The sequence below is a fragment of the Danio rerio genome, chromosome 17, assembly GCF_052040795.2.
Source record: "Danio rerio strain M-AB ecotype USA chromosome 17, GRCz13ab, whole genome shotgun sequence".
NCBI classification, from domain to species: Eukaryota; Metazoa; Chordata; class Actinopteri; order Cypriniformes; family Danionidae; genus Danio; species Danio rerio.
The window spans coordinates 5,398,458-5,416,200 of NC_141037.1; the positions used below are offsets into that span (position 1 = coordinate 5,398,458).

General features: G+C 42.1%; 1 protein-coding gene across 13 annotated transcripts in view; it reads left to right on the plus strand.

Annotated features, from left to right (window-relative positions):
• Window positions 1–17,743, plus strand: part of LOC100333840 (NACHT, LRR and PYD domains-containing protein 3) — a 37,466-nt gene that overhangs the window by 15,141 nt on the left and 4,582 nt on the right. For 8 of the 13 annotated variants that reach the window (XM_087288397.1, XM_087288399.1, XM_087288401.1 and 5 more), the window contains 6 exons: window positions 784–2,622; window positions 5,818–5,988; window positions 7,817–7,981; window positions 10,346–10,516; window positions 14,287–14,448; window positions 17,674–17,720. In XM_087288397.1, the coding sequence (XP_087144523.1) occupies window positions 784–2,622; window positions 5,818–5,988; window positions 7,817–7,981; window positions 10,346–10,516; window positions 14,287–14,448; window positions 17,674–17,720 (2,555 nt within the window). Of the gene's footprint in view, window positions 1–783; window positions 2,627–5,817; window positions 5,989–7,816; window positions 7,982–10,345; window positions 12,903–14,286; window positions 14,449–17,673; window positions 17,721–17,743 lie in introns of those variants that run through there. The other 5 variants (XR_015512410.1, XR_015512411.1, XR_015512412.1 and 2 more) reach the window with 3 other exon arrangements.

Here is a 17,743-nt window from a genome sequence, read left to right on the forward strand (position 1 = left end):
TTTCTTTCTGTATGAAACGTCAAACAGACACGGTTGCTCCTGAGTCCTGTCAAACCTCCACTAGTTTTTCCTCCATTTCGTGGGTCCAAATAAACCGAAAAAGAGCGCTTTTAACTTCTCCCCCAGCCTCCCGCTGTCCTGCAGCAGGTTTACACACACACACACACACACACACGTGAAAGCTGCTCTCTCATTGGCTGTAGGCGATCGCTGACGTTATTTTCAGTCAAAACTCAATTCACACGGCATGATTTGAATCGCCGACAGCTCCAGATATTCAGCACGCCAAATATCTCGCAGTCATCGGCGACTCATCAGCGATTCTCTCAGATCGTGTCTTTGACCGTTCATACTGTGTGATTGTCACTCACGTGCACGAGCAGCGATTTGCCTGTGATTTCAAGCACTTGTCGTCGATTTCTCAAAACCTGTTGGCGAGCCAAAATCGGGGCTAAAATCACGCAGTCTGAACTAGGCATAATTGTTCATTAGCTACTACAGCAGGGGAGTTCTCAAGATCTACCTGAGCTCAAACTCCCCTCTCGCCTTGCAAACGGGAGGGAGCCCTGGGCTCGAGGATCTTACGAGCTCAGAGCTCTCTCCCGGGACAGCATGCCAAACAAGCTTTATAATCAATCATCAGCTAAGTGTGAACTCTTGAAACATTATTATGATTGTTATGGTGGAAAATGATCAAACTCGGCTGTTTAACGTAACTTTGCTTAACTTTTCTGGATTTTAATGCTTTTCACAGCCATATTGTTTTTCTCACTTGTTCTGCAGAGTAAAAAGTGATCTTGAGGGCAGATTAGAGATGCCCCGTCTGAACCGTTTAATCCATCGGAGATTGCGAATGGCCAAAAACTGTCACAAAATCAGTATGAAGACTAAATATGAGAGATTATTTGAAGGAATCAAGCTAGAAGGGAATCAAACTCTTCTGAACAGGATCTACACACAGCTCTACATCATAGAGGGAGAGAGTGAAGGAGTGAATGAGGAACACGAGGTTTTACAGATGGAGAAAACAGCCAGAACACAAGACACTCCAATCTACTGCAATGACATCTTCAAACCCTTACATCAACCAGAATATAAGGTGAAGGACAAAATCAAGACTGTTCTGACTAAAGGCATCGCTGGAATTGGGAAAACCGTCTCTGTGCAGAAGTTCATTCTGGACTGGAGTGAAGGAAAAGCCAATCAGGATGTAGATTTGATGTTTGTGCTTCCATTTCGAGAGCTGAACTTGATTAAAGATCATCAGTACAGTCTTCACAGACTTCTGCTGGACTTTCATCCTGATCTTCAAGATCTGCACTCACAGATTTATCAGGAGTGTAAAGTTGTGTTCATCTTTGATGGTCTGGATGAAAGCAGAATGACGCTGAAGTTTTCAGACACTGAGAGAGTTAGTGATGTGAACGAGTCTTCATCAGTGGATGTGTTGATGTCAAACCTCATCAGAGGAGATCTGCTTCCCTCTGCTCTCATCTGGATCACCTCCAGACCGGCAGCAGCCAATCAGATCCCCTCCGAATACATCAGCCGTCTGACAGAGATTCAGGGCTTCAATGAGCCTCAGAAGGAGGAATATTTCAGGAAGAGAATCAGTGATGAGCATCAAGCCAGCAGAATCATCTCCCACATCAGAAGATCCAGAAGCCTTCACATCATGTGTCACATCCCCGTCTTCTGCTGGATCTCAGCCACTGTGCTTCAAAACCTCCTGAATCAAGATGACGGAGCAGAAATCCCTCAAACTCTGACTGAAATGTACATCCACTTCCTGCTGACTCAGATTAGCACGAGGAATCAGAAGTATGGGAAGAGAAGACCTAAGAAACTCTCAAAATCTGACAGAGACATGATTGTGAAACTTGCTGAACTGGCTTGTACACAGCTAATGGAGGGCAATGTGATGTTCTATGAGGAGGACCTGATTGAGAGCGGAATTGATGTCAGGGACGCCTCGGTGTATTCTGGGATCTGCACTGAGATCTTTAAGGAGGAATCAGTGATTCACCAGAGGAAAGTCTACTGCTTCATTCATCTCAGCTTTCAGGAGTTTTTAGCTGCTTTCTTTATGTTTTACTCATGTGTAATCGAGAAAAAGACATCACTGACATGGTCTACGTCACAGGAAATCTCTCTGTTGTACAGGCCAATAAAAGAAGTAATTGATGACTCATTGGAGAGCGAAAATGGACACCTGGATCTATGTCTTCGGTTTTTGTTGGGTGTTTCGCTAGAGTCAAATCAGAAACTCTTACAAGCTCTACTGCCGCACACAGTGGACAACTCGGAGAGCATCAGCAGATTAACCCGCTACATTAAAAATAGACTCAAGGGTCAAGAACATCTCTCAGCTGAGCGATGCATCAATCTGTTTCTCTGTCTGCTGGAAATGAAGGATCAGACTCTCTACAGACAGACTCAGAAGTTTGTAAATTCAAAGAATCGCTCAGCGAATCAACTTTCCCCGTCTCTCTGCTCAACAATCGCCTACATGCTTCAGATATCAGAGGAGGTGCTGGATGAGTTTGATCTGAGAAACTACAACACATCAGTTGAGGGGAAATTGAGACTGATTCCAGCTGTGGTCCATTGCAGAAAAGCTCTGTAAGTATTAATCAGAAGTAAAACATTGAACATTTTTCATCGCGTTTTCTTTAAAGGACAGTAATTGGAGTAAAACCAGAAGCTGTGTAAAGAGGACAGAAGGGTTTTGTATTTTGAAGTGTTTAATATATTCAGACCTTTTCAATACCAATATGTCAAACTTAAGGAGACACAGAGAAGTGGCTTTAGTTTTGATGTTGTTGGTTTTTTTTTACTTCTTGTTTCTGTGTTTACACCTGGCTCAGGGATGTAACATAGTGAGGGACAGAGGCGGACTGGGACTTTAAATCAGCCCTGGCACTGTAGCCACTCCAGCCCACATTACTACACTGACACAGCCCCATCCATGGACACGCACATTCACTACTTATATTGGTGTACAGATAGTAAAATAATATAAGCAGTACCATATGTATTAGATATTTAAACATTTAATGATTGTGACTGGAACAAAATCAACCCATTTATAACGAATTTATATATGAAATCATTCATTTTCGTTTTGGCTTTGTCCCTTTTTTAACCTGGGATCGCCACACCGCTAACTTATTTAGTATATGTTTTAAGCAGCGGATGCCCTCCAAGCTGCAACCCATCACTGGGAAACCCCTATACACACATTTACATACATGCACTACGGACAATTAAGCCTACCCTATTCACCTATGAGGTGAGGTGACAGCGCTACCCACTGCGCCACTGCGCCACTGCGCTGCCCCCTTTTGAGAATAGTTCAGTTCATTTTATGCATTTGGCAATATCTGTTTATAGAGCTTTTTTTATTTTATTTTTTTATTTTTTCCTTTCTTTGAGCTTTTCGGCACTGCCTTTCCTTTTTTATGGTACATCTCTGACAATTAGCTTGTGTTGCACTTACTGTTTGTTTGACATTCTTGCCAGATTTTGATTACATTCCAGCCGGTCGTTGCCGATTGGGCCAATGCTTAACATTTATTATTAGGGGCCAAGCACCGTAGGTGCGTAGGCACCTATTGCTTTCGTTAGTGTTCCTATTATTATTAGGGGCCAAGCACCGTAGGTGCGTAGGCACCTATTGCTTTCGTTAGCGTTCCTATTATTCTTCTTCTTCTTCCGTTTCTTCCGCCGGATTTGAATGGCAGCCCATATAGGCGTATGCGGGAAAGTTGTATAATTTGGCACAATGATAGAGGACAGTCTTAACATTAATCAAACCAAATATGAAGTCTCAAAAAAAAAGGCTACAATCAAAAATTTTTTTTTCCTCTGAATCCTTGGCTCAGTCCAATTCAAACGCACCCTATGACGTCATTTTCCGTCATGAATTGTTTCGCGCTATTTCAAATTTTTTGAAAAGCTATTTGATCGAACTAGTCCTAGGCCGTTTCTCCGATTTTCACCAAAATTGAATCACATGATCTACACACCATGCCAACCAAAAGTTATGGAATTCAAGCTGATTTGACCAACCGTTTTTGTTTAACTTGCGATCAAATTTAACGTAGAACTTGCAAAATGGACTTGAGGCGATATCTCCGTAACGCATTCACCGATTCACACCAAACTTGGTGTGTGTTATGACAACTAGGGTCTGAGGTTAAATGCGGAGTTTCAGTGCACTGCCCCCTAGTGATCTGGAGATACAAAAAACGTCCTTTTTTGGTTTATAACGTCTCAACCTTTTATCCGAAACTCATAAAACTAGTCTCATTACATCCGGCAGAGCATGTCGAGTCAAATGATGTCTGATTTTCCCAGGTCAGTCATTTTGGGCGTCGACCATTTAGATTTTTGGCCTAAAATGCTATATTTTACCAACATGTTCACATATCTTTACAAAACATGGTATGCATCTTCAACCCCATGCCCTGAAAGTACTCAAAAACTTCTTGAGCAGCGCCACCTTTTGGCCAAAAGTGCTTGGCCCCTTAATTGCTGCTTGCAGCTATATTTATTATTCTTACTATTACCATCATCAAAAGCTGCCTACAGGTAAAAACAATACATATAAAAAAAATAAATATTAAAATAGCTGACCGGCCCACATTTAAAAAATGGTCCGGCCCTTCTGGCATTTGCCTGGTGAGGGAGACGACAAGGCAAAGTATAATCAAAAAGAAGATTTATTTAACTCAATGGAAATAATATAATCAAAATATCAGTATCAGCATGTTCAATCAGTGTGAAATGCAAGTAAATGGATGCGGTAAATGTTGTCAGTGATAGTGTATGGGTGCGAAACAAAGCATAATGCCCATATTGGAGCACAGCTCTGGCCAACTGCCAAGTGAATGTACACCGGCCCCTACAAGCTCTCTGCCGGGGTTTAAATAAGGGCGCTGACCAGCATCAGGTGCGCTAAAGGCACGCCCCCAATCTAGAATCAAATCAAACACACAGAAACACAAAACAACACAGTCCTAATGCTGCGTTCACACCAGACGCGGAACGTGCGTCAAGCGCGAGTGATTTACATGTTAAGTCAATGCAAACGCGCGTATAGACATCATGTGGCGCAATACGCGCGAATGACACGGGGCGAATTGAGCTTTTTGCACGTTTGACATGCTTAATGAGCGTTCACGTTAACGAATCAGAAGCTTGCTCTTGTGGGGGCATGACTGTGACGTAGAACCTGTTGATGGTGTCCCGGGGGAAATCCTCCAGGCAACACCGACAACAAGTCATCAAATTGGGCTGGGCTCAGTCAAGCACCGTTGAAAGCCTCCGTGAACCAGGTTCAGTTTCTGGAGGAGTTTATGAGCTCAAAGAGCTGGATGCCCATCTGAAAGCATGTAGGACTCAGACACGGTCGTAAACGTATCAACGCTGTTTTTCAGCCTTCATAAAGTACATAAACACTGTTATTTTCTTCATAAAATCCATGTTAGCCTTTTAGCAACGAAGCTACAGTTACCGGGCAGACAGAAGCCCTGCCCATCACGCGAATCCGCGTCTATTCTGAAGTGAATTTGACACGCGAATGAAGCGGATTTGACGCGCGAATGAAGCGGATTTGACGCGCGAATGAAGCGGGGGTTGATGCGCGAATGAAGAGAGTAAACTCAAATGTTCACACGGCTATTTACGCGCAATAGTGCGATTTATCCACGCGTTCCACGTCTGGTGTGAACACAGCATTACACACATCTTAACTCCTATGTATAAAGAGAGTGACAGTGAGGTCCATATTTCTGAACTGTATTTTGCTTGAAGATTCGCTGGCAGTAATCTCACTGATCAGTGCTGTGAACGACTGTCAACATGTCTACAATCCTCAAACTCACTGATGGAGCTGGACTTGAGTCACAATGACCTGCAGGATTCAGGAGTGAAGCTGCTCTCTGATGGACTGAAGAGTCCAAAGTGCCAACTCAACACACTGAGGTAAGAAATATGGATAAAGGGTATAAAAAATAAAGGGACCTTGTTTTTTGGTACAGAACTTGTGTGTTTTTAATAAATAAGCTGCACAGAGTGTGATTTAAAGGGGTGGATCACCCAAAAATGTAAATTTACTCTCAATTTACCTAGGGGGGAGAAAAGCTGATCCATCATGGTTTTTTTTAAAGGGTCATGAAACACCAAAACACATTTTTTGAGCTGTTGACAGTCGTATATGTGTCCCACACTGCTAAAAACACTATTAGGACACCTATATTTCACTAAAAAGTGTAAATTGGTTGTTTTTGCGTTATTTTAAGCAAATTCGTACTTCCGGTTTGAAACAAATTTTTGAAGCTGCGTCACGGCCATGAGATCACAGCGTGTATTCCAGCTTGTAGACTGGACGTCTGTACCTGGGAGTACCGTATTACGTTTCTGAGTGTGTTGCATTCATTCATGAGTAAGGCTTGGTTCAAGCCAATCAGCACGCGCCATTATGTATACGCTGCAACTTCATTAATATGCATGCAGGCTTTCTTAGACTGTACCTGAAACAGTATTCAGACAACAGAGATGCGTTGTGTTGCCAAAAGTTGTGAGAAAAGAATAAGAATTGTTTGGAGATACGCGTCGCAAGTGTTGCTTTCATAATGTGAAGGTTTTGTTTCATTTTCTCTCTATGAGCGCGCTGCTGGACTCACGCGTGGATCCGTGTAAGTGACGCGCGGCTGAAATTCGTTTGTTTGGAACATTTTTTACTCAAGAGCATTTCTCATCAATGGTGAGATTCAGATTTGCTGCTCGTCTCCTTTAAAAAAAGATGCAGCTCCAGTATGTGCTGATTCTCCTGTCGACAGATTTGGTAAGTGTTTGCGATCAGCGCCCTTTCTTTGTTCATTCAGATGGCAAAGTTAGTTGGTATGGTCAGCTGTACTCTTTCAGTGTTTACAGACAGACCTTAGTCAAAATGATTTCTAAGTTACTTAGTTTACAGTACGTTGATATCACTACAATATTGAAAGATCCTCTGTAAATGCTGCTCTCTGAGTGTAAGCACGTGAACACTGTAAGCAAACTTTTGCCGACCGTCGTGTTGAATTTTCGACCGCAATTTGTGACAGGATAGTCTACACACACACGACTTTCTGACCTACTGAGTGCATCTGAGTTAGAGAGAAATGCAGAGGCTTTTTTCTCTTATATGACGTGCGGTGTCAAACATTTCATCGTCATTAAACACACTGTCTGTCTCCCCTGTGTTTGTTTTTCCTCGGTCCTCAGCGCATGCCCAAATGGCAACTCCCATTTTTATTCAAACCCTGCCCATTTTCCCTCCCCGACACTCCCACCCAAACAGAGCTAGACACACCCACTTTCCTGACTTTTTCCAAACTAGAGGTTTGAAAACATCCTGCTGAAACGGGGAGGTTTCATGGCCCTTTAACGATATTCTGGATTGATTCTCAAAAGTTTAGAATCAAATTAGTTCACAACCGTTTGGGCTTGCATGGGCACAAGGTCTAAACCAGGGCTGTTCAACCCTGCTCCTGGAGATCTACCTTCCTGGAAAGTTCAGCTCCAACCCTGATCAAACACACCTGAACCAATTAAATAGGATCTAAACAGCACTTGATAATTGCAGGCAGGTGTGTTTGATATGGGTTGCAGCTGAAATCTGCAGGAAGGTCAAACCTTTTTCCAGACAGTATTTTAGATGATCCAATAAGCAAAAAATATTAGTCAATTGAATCTCTTATCAATACCAGATCTAGAAGATAAAAAAACAGTATTTTCACTGTACTGAACCATATTTTAAACTGTGTTATAGACTCATTGACTGTAATCTCACTGGTCAGTGCTGTACAAGTTTGTCTTCATGTCTACAATCCTCAAAATCATTGATGGAGCTGGACCTGAGTCACAATGACCTGCAGGATTCAGGAGTGAAGCTGCTCTCTGCTGGACTGAAGAGTTGTCAACTCAACACACTGAGGTAAGAAAAAAGGATGAAGATTTGTTTGGGTATGAAATGAAAAAGACCCATTGCAATGGTACCTAATCTGAGAGTTTGAATTAAATCAGCAGAACAGCATTACTTAAAGGGTCACGAAACACCAAAACACATTTTTTGAGCTGTTGACAGTCATATATGTATCCCACACTGCTAAAAACACTATTAGGACACCTATATTTCACTAAAAAGTGTAAATTGGTTGTTTTTGCGTTATTTCAAGCAAATTCATACTTCCGGTTTGAAACTAATTTTTGAAGCTGCGTCACGGCCATGATATAATAGCGTGTATTCCAGCGTGCAGACTGGACGTCTGTGCCAGAGTGTGTCTTATTACGTCTTACAGTGTGATACATTAATGCATGAGTAAGGCTTGGTTCAAACCAATCAGCGCGCTCTATTGTGCAACTTCATTAATATTCATTACTGTCACAGTGTTTAGACGACAGAGACGTCACGTTGTGTTGCCAAAACAAGCGTGAAGTGTTGCTTTTACAGTTTGCTGCAGTTAAGTTTTGTTTTCATTTTCTCTCTGTGAGAGCTCAGCTGGAGTCACGTGTGGATAAACAGTGTACGCGACGCTCGACAACAATAACTTACGTGTCTAAGGAGGATTATTGTTTACCTGAGAGCTGTTCTCATCTGCAAACGCTGAGATTCGGATTCGCTTGTAGTCTTCTCTTCATAAAGACGCGGCTCTAGTTGCTGGTGATTGTTCTGTCTCTACAGATTTGGTAAGTGAGCGACCAGTGCTCTTTGTTTATTCAGTTTGTTCGTATCTAACAAACCATTGCACAGAGTAAACATGTTAGCACCGCAACCAAACTTTAACCTCGTGTTGGGTTTTTACCGCATTTAGTGACCGGAATAACACACGCGGCTTTCAGACGCTACCTGCCGTGTGCATCTAAGTTTCCGGGAAATGCAGAGGTTTTTTTTCTCTCATTCGCCGTGCGGTATCAAACATTGCATGAAAAATACACGCTTAGAGCAGCTCCTCGAATCAAATATCTCGTTTGTCGTGAGGGGCATGAATGAATTCCCTGAATGAAAGAGCCAAACTGCAGTTAAAGTCCACCATTTAATCATTTGGCAAATAATTCGACTGCAGATGTCCATGTAGGTTAAACACCATCACTTTCTCCTGTGTGTGTGTGTGTGTGTGTGTCTGTGTGTATTTTGACTCTGAAACTCGCGCGTGCCCAAATAGACACTCCCACACCATCCCACTTTTCTTCCTCCAACACTCCCCCCTAAACAGAGCTGGACACGCCCACTTTTCTGACTTTTTCCAAAGTAGAGGTGTGAAAACACCCTGCTGAAACGAGAGGGTTTCGTGGCCCTTTAAGATTTTGGGATTGTTGTTTGAGATTGATCTGTTGTGTTAAATATTCTTTGGTCTTCAAAACCATAAAAACACTGATGCTAATTTAACCATTGAAAATATCAATGTACAGAGTTTTGACATGCTTGCTATATTATATGTGTATTTATGTTTTGCTATGTATTTCTGCATGGATGAAAGGGCTATAATATATTATAATATCTTAGCCTTATTTCTGTAGATTATTCAGATTTACTCCTGATGGGAAATTACATTTACATTTACATTTAGTCATTTAGTAGACGCTTTTATTCAAAGCTTCTTACAAATGAGGACAAGGAAGCAATTTACACAACTAAGAGCAACAATGAACAAGTGCTGTAGGCAAGTTTCAGGTATGTAAAGTGTAAAAAGCAAAACATTAGTAATTTTTTATTTTATTATTATTATATTTTTTTTGCTTTGTTTTTTTCTGTAGTACAGTTAGCGGTGGAGCCAGAGAGGCAATTGCAGATTAGGAAGAAAAGTGGAGACTAAATAGTTGAGTTTTTAGTCGTTTCTTGAAGACAGCGAGTGACTCTGCCGTTCTGATGCAGTTAGGGAGTTCATTCCACCAACTGGGCAGATTGAGCGTGAGCGTTCGCGAAAGTGATTTCTTCCCCCTTTGGGATGGAACCACGAGGCGATGTTCATTCACAGAACGCAATTTTCTGGAGGGCACATAAATCTGCAGAAGTGAGAGCAGATAAGAAGGAGCAAAGCCAGAAGTCACTTTGTAGGCAAACATCAGAGCTTTGAATTTGATGCGAGCAGCAACTGGCAGCCAGTGCAAACGGATGAGCAGCGGAGTGACATGTGCTCTTTTAGGTTCATTAAAGACCACTCGTGCTGCTGCGTTCTGGAGCAGCTGAAGAGGCTTGATAGAGTTAGCTGGAAGCCCGAGAGTAGAGAGTTGCAATAAATATTAGCCATTTGAATGTTATCTATACTAGGACTAAACCATATTTCAACCTGTGTTATAGACATGTTGCCTGTAATCTCACCAGTCAGTGCTGTGAAAGTTTGTCTTCATGTCTACAATCCTCAAACTCACTGAGAGAGCTGGACCTGAGTCACAATGACCTGCAGGATTCAGGAGTGAAGCTGCTCTCTGATGGACTGAAGAGTCCACACTGTCAACTCAACATACTGAGGTTGGATAAAGGGCACTTTGTATTTTCACTGCCTAGTGTTACCCATAACATACATGATACAAGCATATTACCAAAGACTATAGATTATATAAATATTACAAATGAAAGATATAAAAAAATGTTACAAGTTTTTACTACAGTAGCTGAAAGTCCCATGTATTTCCATACTCAATTATCAGTCAATTATTCCATTTAACCTGTGGTTATCATACCTTATTACACTGTATAAATGTGTCTTTACCTAACCTTTACCTAACCATCCCCATCATAATTGGCATCATCACTCTGGTTTCTTTCCCTTAATAAGCTGGTGTGTGGTCTGACAAAAAAGGTTGCCATCGCATGCTACGCACTCAGGGTCAGAGCAAGCTGAACTGCCGCTCTAGGCAGAGGACGATCAGGCCACCCTCAACCCCAATGTGAAAACGAAAGTGACCGGTTATAAAAATGAAGTGAGGTGTGGCGGACCTCTTTTCTGCCGCCCTATGCGCGGATATAACTGAGGACGCGCGGGTGCTGAGGGAGGGAGGGAGGTTTCGCGGACACAGCGCTCTCTATTCTGCCGCCCTATACGCGAATATAACTAGGACACGCGGGTGCTGATGGAGGTGTCGCTGACGCCGCCCTCTCTATTCTGTCATCTATGCGGGAATATATTTGAGGACGCGGGTGGTGAGGGAGGTGTCGTGGACATAACTGAGGATGTGGGTGGTAAGGGAGGTGTCGTGGACATAACTGAGGATGCTGGTGGTAAGGGAGGTGTCGCCGAAGCCGCCCTCTCTATACTGCCGCCCTAGGCGGCTGCCTAGGTCGCCTCTATGGATGCGCCGGCCCTGTACACACTAGTAGTGAATAAGGAGATTCCCCCTTATCTCTAAGGGCCGGGACACACGAAAATAACTGCAGCCAAATAACTAGCACCAACAAAACTCAATCGTGTTGTCGTTTCACGTTTGATCTGGACCAAAAATAAGGATTAGGGAAAAAAGTCTAACATAAAAGTGTAGATGTCGTTCAAATTATGTTTTTTGGGAAATTTACAATCAGTTTCAAACATTGTGTGTTTTATGTGTATGCTAATGCAAAGAGATGTGTCTTAAGCATAGACTGTAAAATATATGGACGTAGTATTCGTGACGTCACCCATAGGTTTCTGAAGAGCGCAAAAGAAGCCACAAGTAGGCGTGGCCAAATGTCGCCATTTTGTTCGCGCGTCATCGCACCCACGGCAGGATACCAAACAAGGGCAAAGAGGCGGAGAGTGAGCGGAGCTACAGACACCTGCTGACATTTTGCTAGGACCTGGTTTAGACACATTTTACTTTGGGAGAACGCTTAATACTTTATTACTTGTGACTCATTTGTATTCTGACGACATGTGCTTGGCTGTACACTACATCAATAAAGTGTTTAGTCTTTTAAAAACAGTGCTGTAATACATTGAGCCACTAAACATTGTTCTTATGACGTTTTTCAATAGGAGGGAAATGTGAAATACATCCAAACACTTCAGATATAGTCTGTGTTAGTAAATGCAGGACTATTGATGAAATCCAGCATAACACTGTATGATAACGCTTTAGATGACTGTTCTAGAGCCTACAGCTAATCAATCTGTCAGATTCTGGAGTGCTTTACTGCTCTAATTATAAATGATAAATGATCTTAAATAAAACAAATACATTTGTAGATATGTTATATAAGTATCTAACTTTACTCACATGGGAAACGGAGGCCATGTGAATGGTTTGTGAGCACAATTAAGTGCACACAGCATCCTATATCATCTGATAATTGTAGGAAATAAGTCCAAAAGGCAACAGACTGTGTTAACCCACATAAAACAACACAGAAATATGACGAATATGCCAAGATCGGTGATTAATCTGCCTAAATCAGCTAAGGTGAAGTGATGGCGACCAGCGAGACCTAGCTGTCACTTAAGTGGCCACATATAAAGGAAACTGATGAGTTAGAAAAAAATTCACCCCCCTCACAGTTGTCATGAAGGGTAATTATTAGCTGTATGAACCAAACTTTGGCTCTTTGTACCAGGCTGTAAACACCTTTTTTTCTGCTGTAAAGTTGGTCATTCTAACAGTGGGCTCAATTGAAATTTGCTCTATTATGGAGCCAGGACTAGCAGAATTTCGATAAATTGCAGTTTTAATTACTTCCGTATTGGCCTCCCGAGGGAGAGCGGAAGGTTGCCACTTGGTCTTAAGTCTAGTTTTGTCAGTCTTTCAAACTGTTCTAGGAAGGCTGCTCCATCTACCACCTACAGTCAATTTTGATATTGTACAGAATGTGAATTGGAGGTGCTCCTATCAGAGGTAGACCCTAGAAGAATGGTTTTATATGGAAGTTTGTCCTCCGGAATTAATACAAAAGAAAAAAATAGAGTGAGAGAGTTCAGCTGACGCGGTTAACGCAGTGGAGGCTGAACATCGCACTGTGAGTGAATTAAAAAAGAAATGGTCCGATGTAAAGGTGCAGGTTAAGAGGAGAACAGCGGTGCACCATCAAAGTGTGGACCGAACAGGCGGAGAAAAGGAGATGTTGAACTAACATCCTTTGAGGAGAGAGTTGCCTCAATTGTGGGCAACACTTTACTGTCTGGAGTAGTATCCGTGTCTGTGGGAGACACAGATGTATTAGAGGAACACTTTGTTAGGGCAATATAGCAGCACCTCTTCGCTCTTGTCAAGGCAGTGCCCCTGGCATTTCAGGTGCCCAATCGCATTTTATTTGCACATTTACTTAATGGAAATGTTTCCGATTCACGGATGCAAATTCGTCTTCAGATGGCGCCTTTACAGTAATGTGCGTGCAGTCGATCGCTCCGATTACATTGGGAAAATCGGCGATCGCTGCAAATTGCGCTTTAATGTTTGGATGGTCAACTGCATAGTTTGGAAATCTTATATACCTGCTAGATATGCGGATGATCCCGTCCTGTACAGCTGCCATTGCACAGCTCAAAGACGACTAGCTTAACCCTGAGCGGTCTGCCAGTTCTCTTTGGAAAGAACTAGTTGCCAGGATACTTTGTTGGTGCGATACTTTGTAGTGTGCAACTTAACATAATTGCCTCTAAGAGTCACCAATGGAAATAAAACAAACACACACAAGAAATACACGTGCACCAGACATGAAGTTGGCGCGGACCAATGCACGTTCTGACAAAATGTCATCGTTAGTAAATCCAAACGTGATCTTGAAACCTGGCATTGATACATGAGGCCCCAGGACACTATTCTGCAAGAAGAATGGCTCATAATCCCCCTGGCCAATGTGCAGGGCTTGTATCTGTCATTCCCAAGACCAATTAATGCTGTATTGACCACAAAAGGAGGCCGGACACCATAGTAAGGAATTATTGTAATCTAAAACAAGACGTTTCAGTGTCATTGTCCAACCCATGTCCTAACGCATTACAGTAGTCTAACCGAGAGGTCATGAAAGCATGAGTACGCTTAAAATTATGATAATTATGAAACTTATATTATGACATTATGAATTTACTTGAAGATTTATCATAATTCCTTTTGTTCTGAAACTGTTGTATGTTCTTTGTATTTTATACTCTTTGAAGCAGTCAAGACCTGCCTGGAACTCCTTTAGCTGCGCTGTTATTATATGAAAATAACTGCACACCATAGAATGTACATCTGCCAAGCAAAATCAAACATTCAACATTCTCCATATCTGTTAAATAGTATATGGTGTTTCAATTTATCATTAAAAGTAATTATAAAGTGTGTGTGTAGGTTATCTGGCTGTATGGTGACCGAGGAAGGCTGTAGTTTTCTGGCTTCAGCTCTGAGTTCAAACCCCTCACACCTAGAAGTGCTGGATCTGAGCTACAATCACCCAGGACCGTCGTTAGTCAAGCTGCTCTCTGATCCAAACTACAGACTGGAGAAACTCAAGTATGTTCAACACTAATTTTCATCCTTGTGTTCATGCATGTGACTTGTCAAGTCATTGGTTAATACCCAAAATACCAAAATACTTTGTTTGTAATTGGATTGACAGTGCGACGCAGTGGCACAGTAGATAGTGCTGTCGCCTCACAGCAAGAAGGTCGCTGGGTCGATCCTCGGCTAAGTTGGCGTTTCTGTGTGGAGTTTGCATGTTCTCCCTGCGTTTGCGTGGGTTTCCTCCGGTTGCTTCGGTTTTCCCCACAGTCCAAAGACATGCGGTACAGGTGAATTGGGTAGGCAAAATTGTCCATAGTGAATAAGAGTGTGTGTGAATGTGTGATGTGTGGATCTCAGATATGGCTTGCGGCTGGAAGGGCATCCGCTGCGTAAAAATGTGCTGAATAAGTTGGCGGTTCATTCCGCTGTGGCGACCCCTATTGATAAAGGGACTAAGCCAACAAAAAAATAAATGAATGAATGAATGGATTGACAGTTCAGTCAGAATTTTAAAAAAGTTCTATATAACTATCACAATTGATCCGAGTGAGCTCAAGTTGAGTGAAGTTTTTGTTGGATTGAAAGGTTGTAAATGCTTGATTCATAGAGTTTTGATAACTTTCCTGTTAAGAGCTTGACCCTTTTGCAGTTATATAAAATGTAAAGTTGCCATTTTCAAGGCCAATATGGCTGAATCTAAACTAGATGCTTGGTGCTGATGATTATTTTCAAGCTTATTTATTTTCCCCGTGTTCTTGGTAAATGACGTAACCACAGAAGTGTCAAGCTTTAAATAAGAAAATCTTAAATATCATAAATCTTAAGTATATGTTTAGCTGAGATGCTGATAGTTTACTTGGATTTAGTGATCCACACTACCTGACAAAAGTCTTGTCGTCGGCCCCAGTTGTAAGAGCAACAAATAATTACTCGACCTCTAGTTGATTATTCGTAAAAGTGGCAGAAGGTTGAGGCCCCTTTTACACTATTGCGTTTTAGTTTGAAAACGCATACGTTTTTGCTACGAATACGCCATTCGTCTACACTACACTACGGAGTTTTTGAGCGGCGAAAACTGAAAATGCTGGAGTGACCGTTTTCATTCTAAAACGCTGCTGCTCTGTCTCAGTGTTGATAAGGGAAAACTGAGACATCTGAAAATGAAGGCGGGGCTGCTGAGATTCGCTACCTGATTGGGGCTTTTGTGTCATTGCGTATCCTTCTCTTATTCGTCAAGCCCCTATCACATGACTATAACACATGCCTTTAATGCTACCGGAAGACAGCAGACCAGCCTTTACTGTAAACAACAACATGGACACAGAAATGGGAGCGTTGTTTGCACTATTGTCTGTTTTAGGCGCCATTGTGCCGTTATTCATTTGTTACGTTTAGTAATAAACTCGACCTCGTCGTCTGTCCACAAAAATACCTCTCTTTGTCACAATCAGAGACGTGGGGACCCAAATGCAAGTAAAAAGAGTTTATTGAAAACACGAAAATGAAAGCAGCAGGTGGTAAGTAGGTGAGTGGCATGATATCAATATCAATATCGATATTCATCAATGAACATGGAATACAGCTGGAACAGTTTACGAGCATCCGTCAACAGAGAGGATCAGTAGTTTAACCAAGTCGTCAACAGAGAGGATCAATAGTTTAACGAAGTCGTCAACAGAGAGGATCAATAGTTTAACGAAGTTGCCAACAGAGAGGATCAAATGTTCAATAGCAAAAACTATCCAGCTCACTCACCACCAGCGAATGACACGAGGAGAGCCTGACAAGACACAGAGAACCGTGATGACAACGAACTGACAAAGTGAGACAGGAACGCTGGAGATAGATCCACAACCGTGACACTCTTGCTTTCTTTGCCATGGTGTTCATTGTTCAACTGGCGTTTGAGCGAGACACATGCTTCCTGTTTATGCTAGAACGCGCATGCCCAGAGTGCGCGAATGGTCACATGATATACGTTTTTGGTGGCGTAGTGTAAACAGAGATATGTTCAGAAACGCTAGTGTGGACGCGGATCGTTTTTGATCTAAAACGCCGTTTTAAAACTAAAACACACTAGTGTAAACGGGGCCTCAATCATCACAAATACTGCAGAAGACTTACTGGAACCCGCATGGAGCCAAGATTCTCACAGAAATCAGTCAAGTTTGGTGAAGGAAAAAAATCATTGTTTGGGGTTGCATTCAGTATGGGGTCATGCGAGAGATCTGCAGAGTGTAGATCAACATCAACAGCCTGAGGTATCAAGACATTTGTGCTGCCCATTACGTTACAAACCACAGGAGAGGGCAAATTCTCCAGCAGGATAGCACTCCTTCTCATACTTCAGCCTCCACATCAAAGCTCCTGAAAGCAAAAAAGGTCAAGGTGCTCCAGGATTGGCCAACCCAGTCACCAGACATGAACTTTATTGAGCATCTCTGGGGTAAGATGATGGAGGAGGCATTGAAGATGAATCCAAAGAATCTTGATGAACTCTATAAGTCCAAGAAAGCTTTCTTTGCTATTCCAGATTACCTTTTTTCAAGTGATTTGAGTCATTGCAGAGATGTATGGATGCAGTCACATTATTTCTGTTCAGTGACAAGACTTTTGTCTAAGCAAAGTCAGACCTTACTGTCGAAATGAAATCATTAAAAATCAAGGCATAATCATATTTTATTTTGGTAAAATAAGCCTCATCTAAAGGCCTTTGCCTTTCAAATAAGCCACTTCTGATACCAAATGATCAACTAGAAGTTGAGTTATTATTGGCTGTTCCTAAAACTTGCATAGGCGACAAGACTCATTCATTCATTAATTTTCTTGTCAGCTTAGTCCCTTTATTAATCCGGGGTCGCCACAGCGGAATGAACCGCCAACTTATCCAGCAAGTTTTTACGCAGCGGATGCCCTTCCAGCCGCAACCCATCTCTAGGATACATCCACACAGAAACACCAACTGAGCAGAGGTTCGAACCAGCGACCCAGCGACCTTCTTGTTGTGAGGCGACAGCACTGCCTACTGCGCCACTGCCTCACCGGCGACAAGACTTTTGTAGTGTATACTGAACTAAGCTAAAAGTGCTCCTGCCAGAACCTGAGATCAGCTTAATGAATTTAAAATGACTAATACTCAACTGTTTAACCCTAAATGAGTTGTAAAAAGTGGAGTGTTCCTTTAAGTTTGTTCTATATTTTACGGAAAATCTTCAGTGTAGTTTTGTTTTATAGTGTGGATCATGCAAGTGAGATCAGGATTGCAAAAGGACCAAGGAAATGTAAGACACTCACACACACTTAC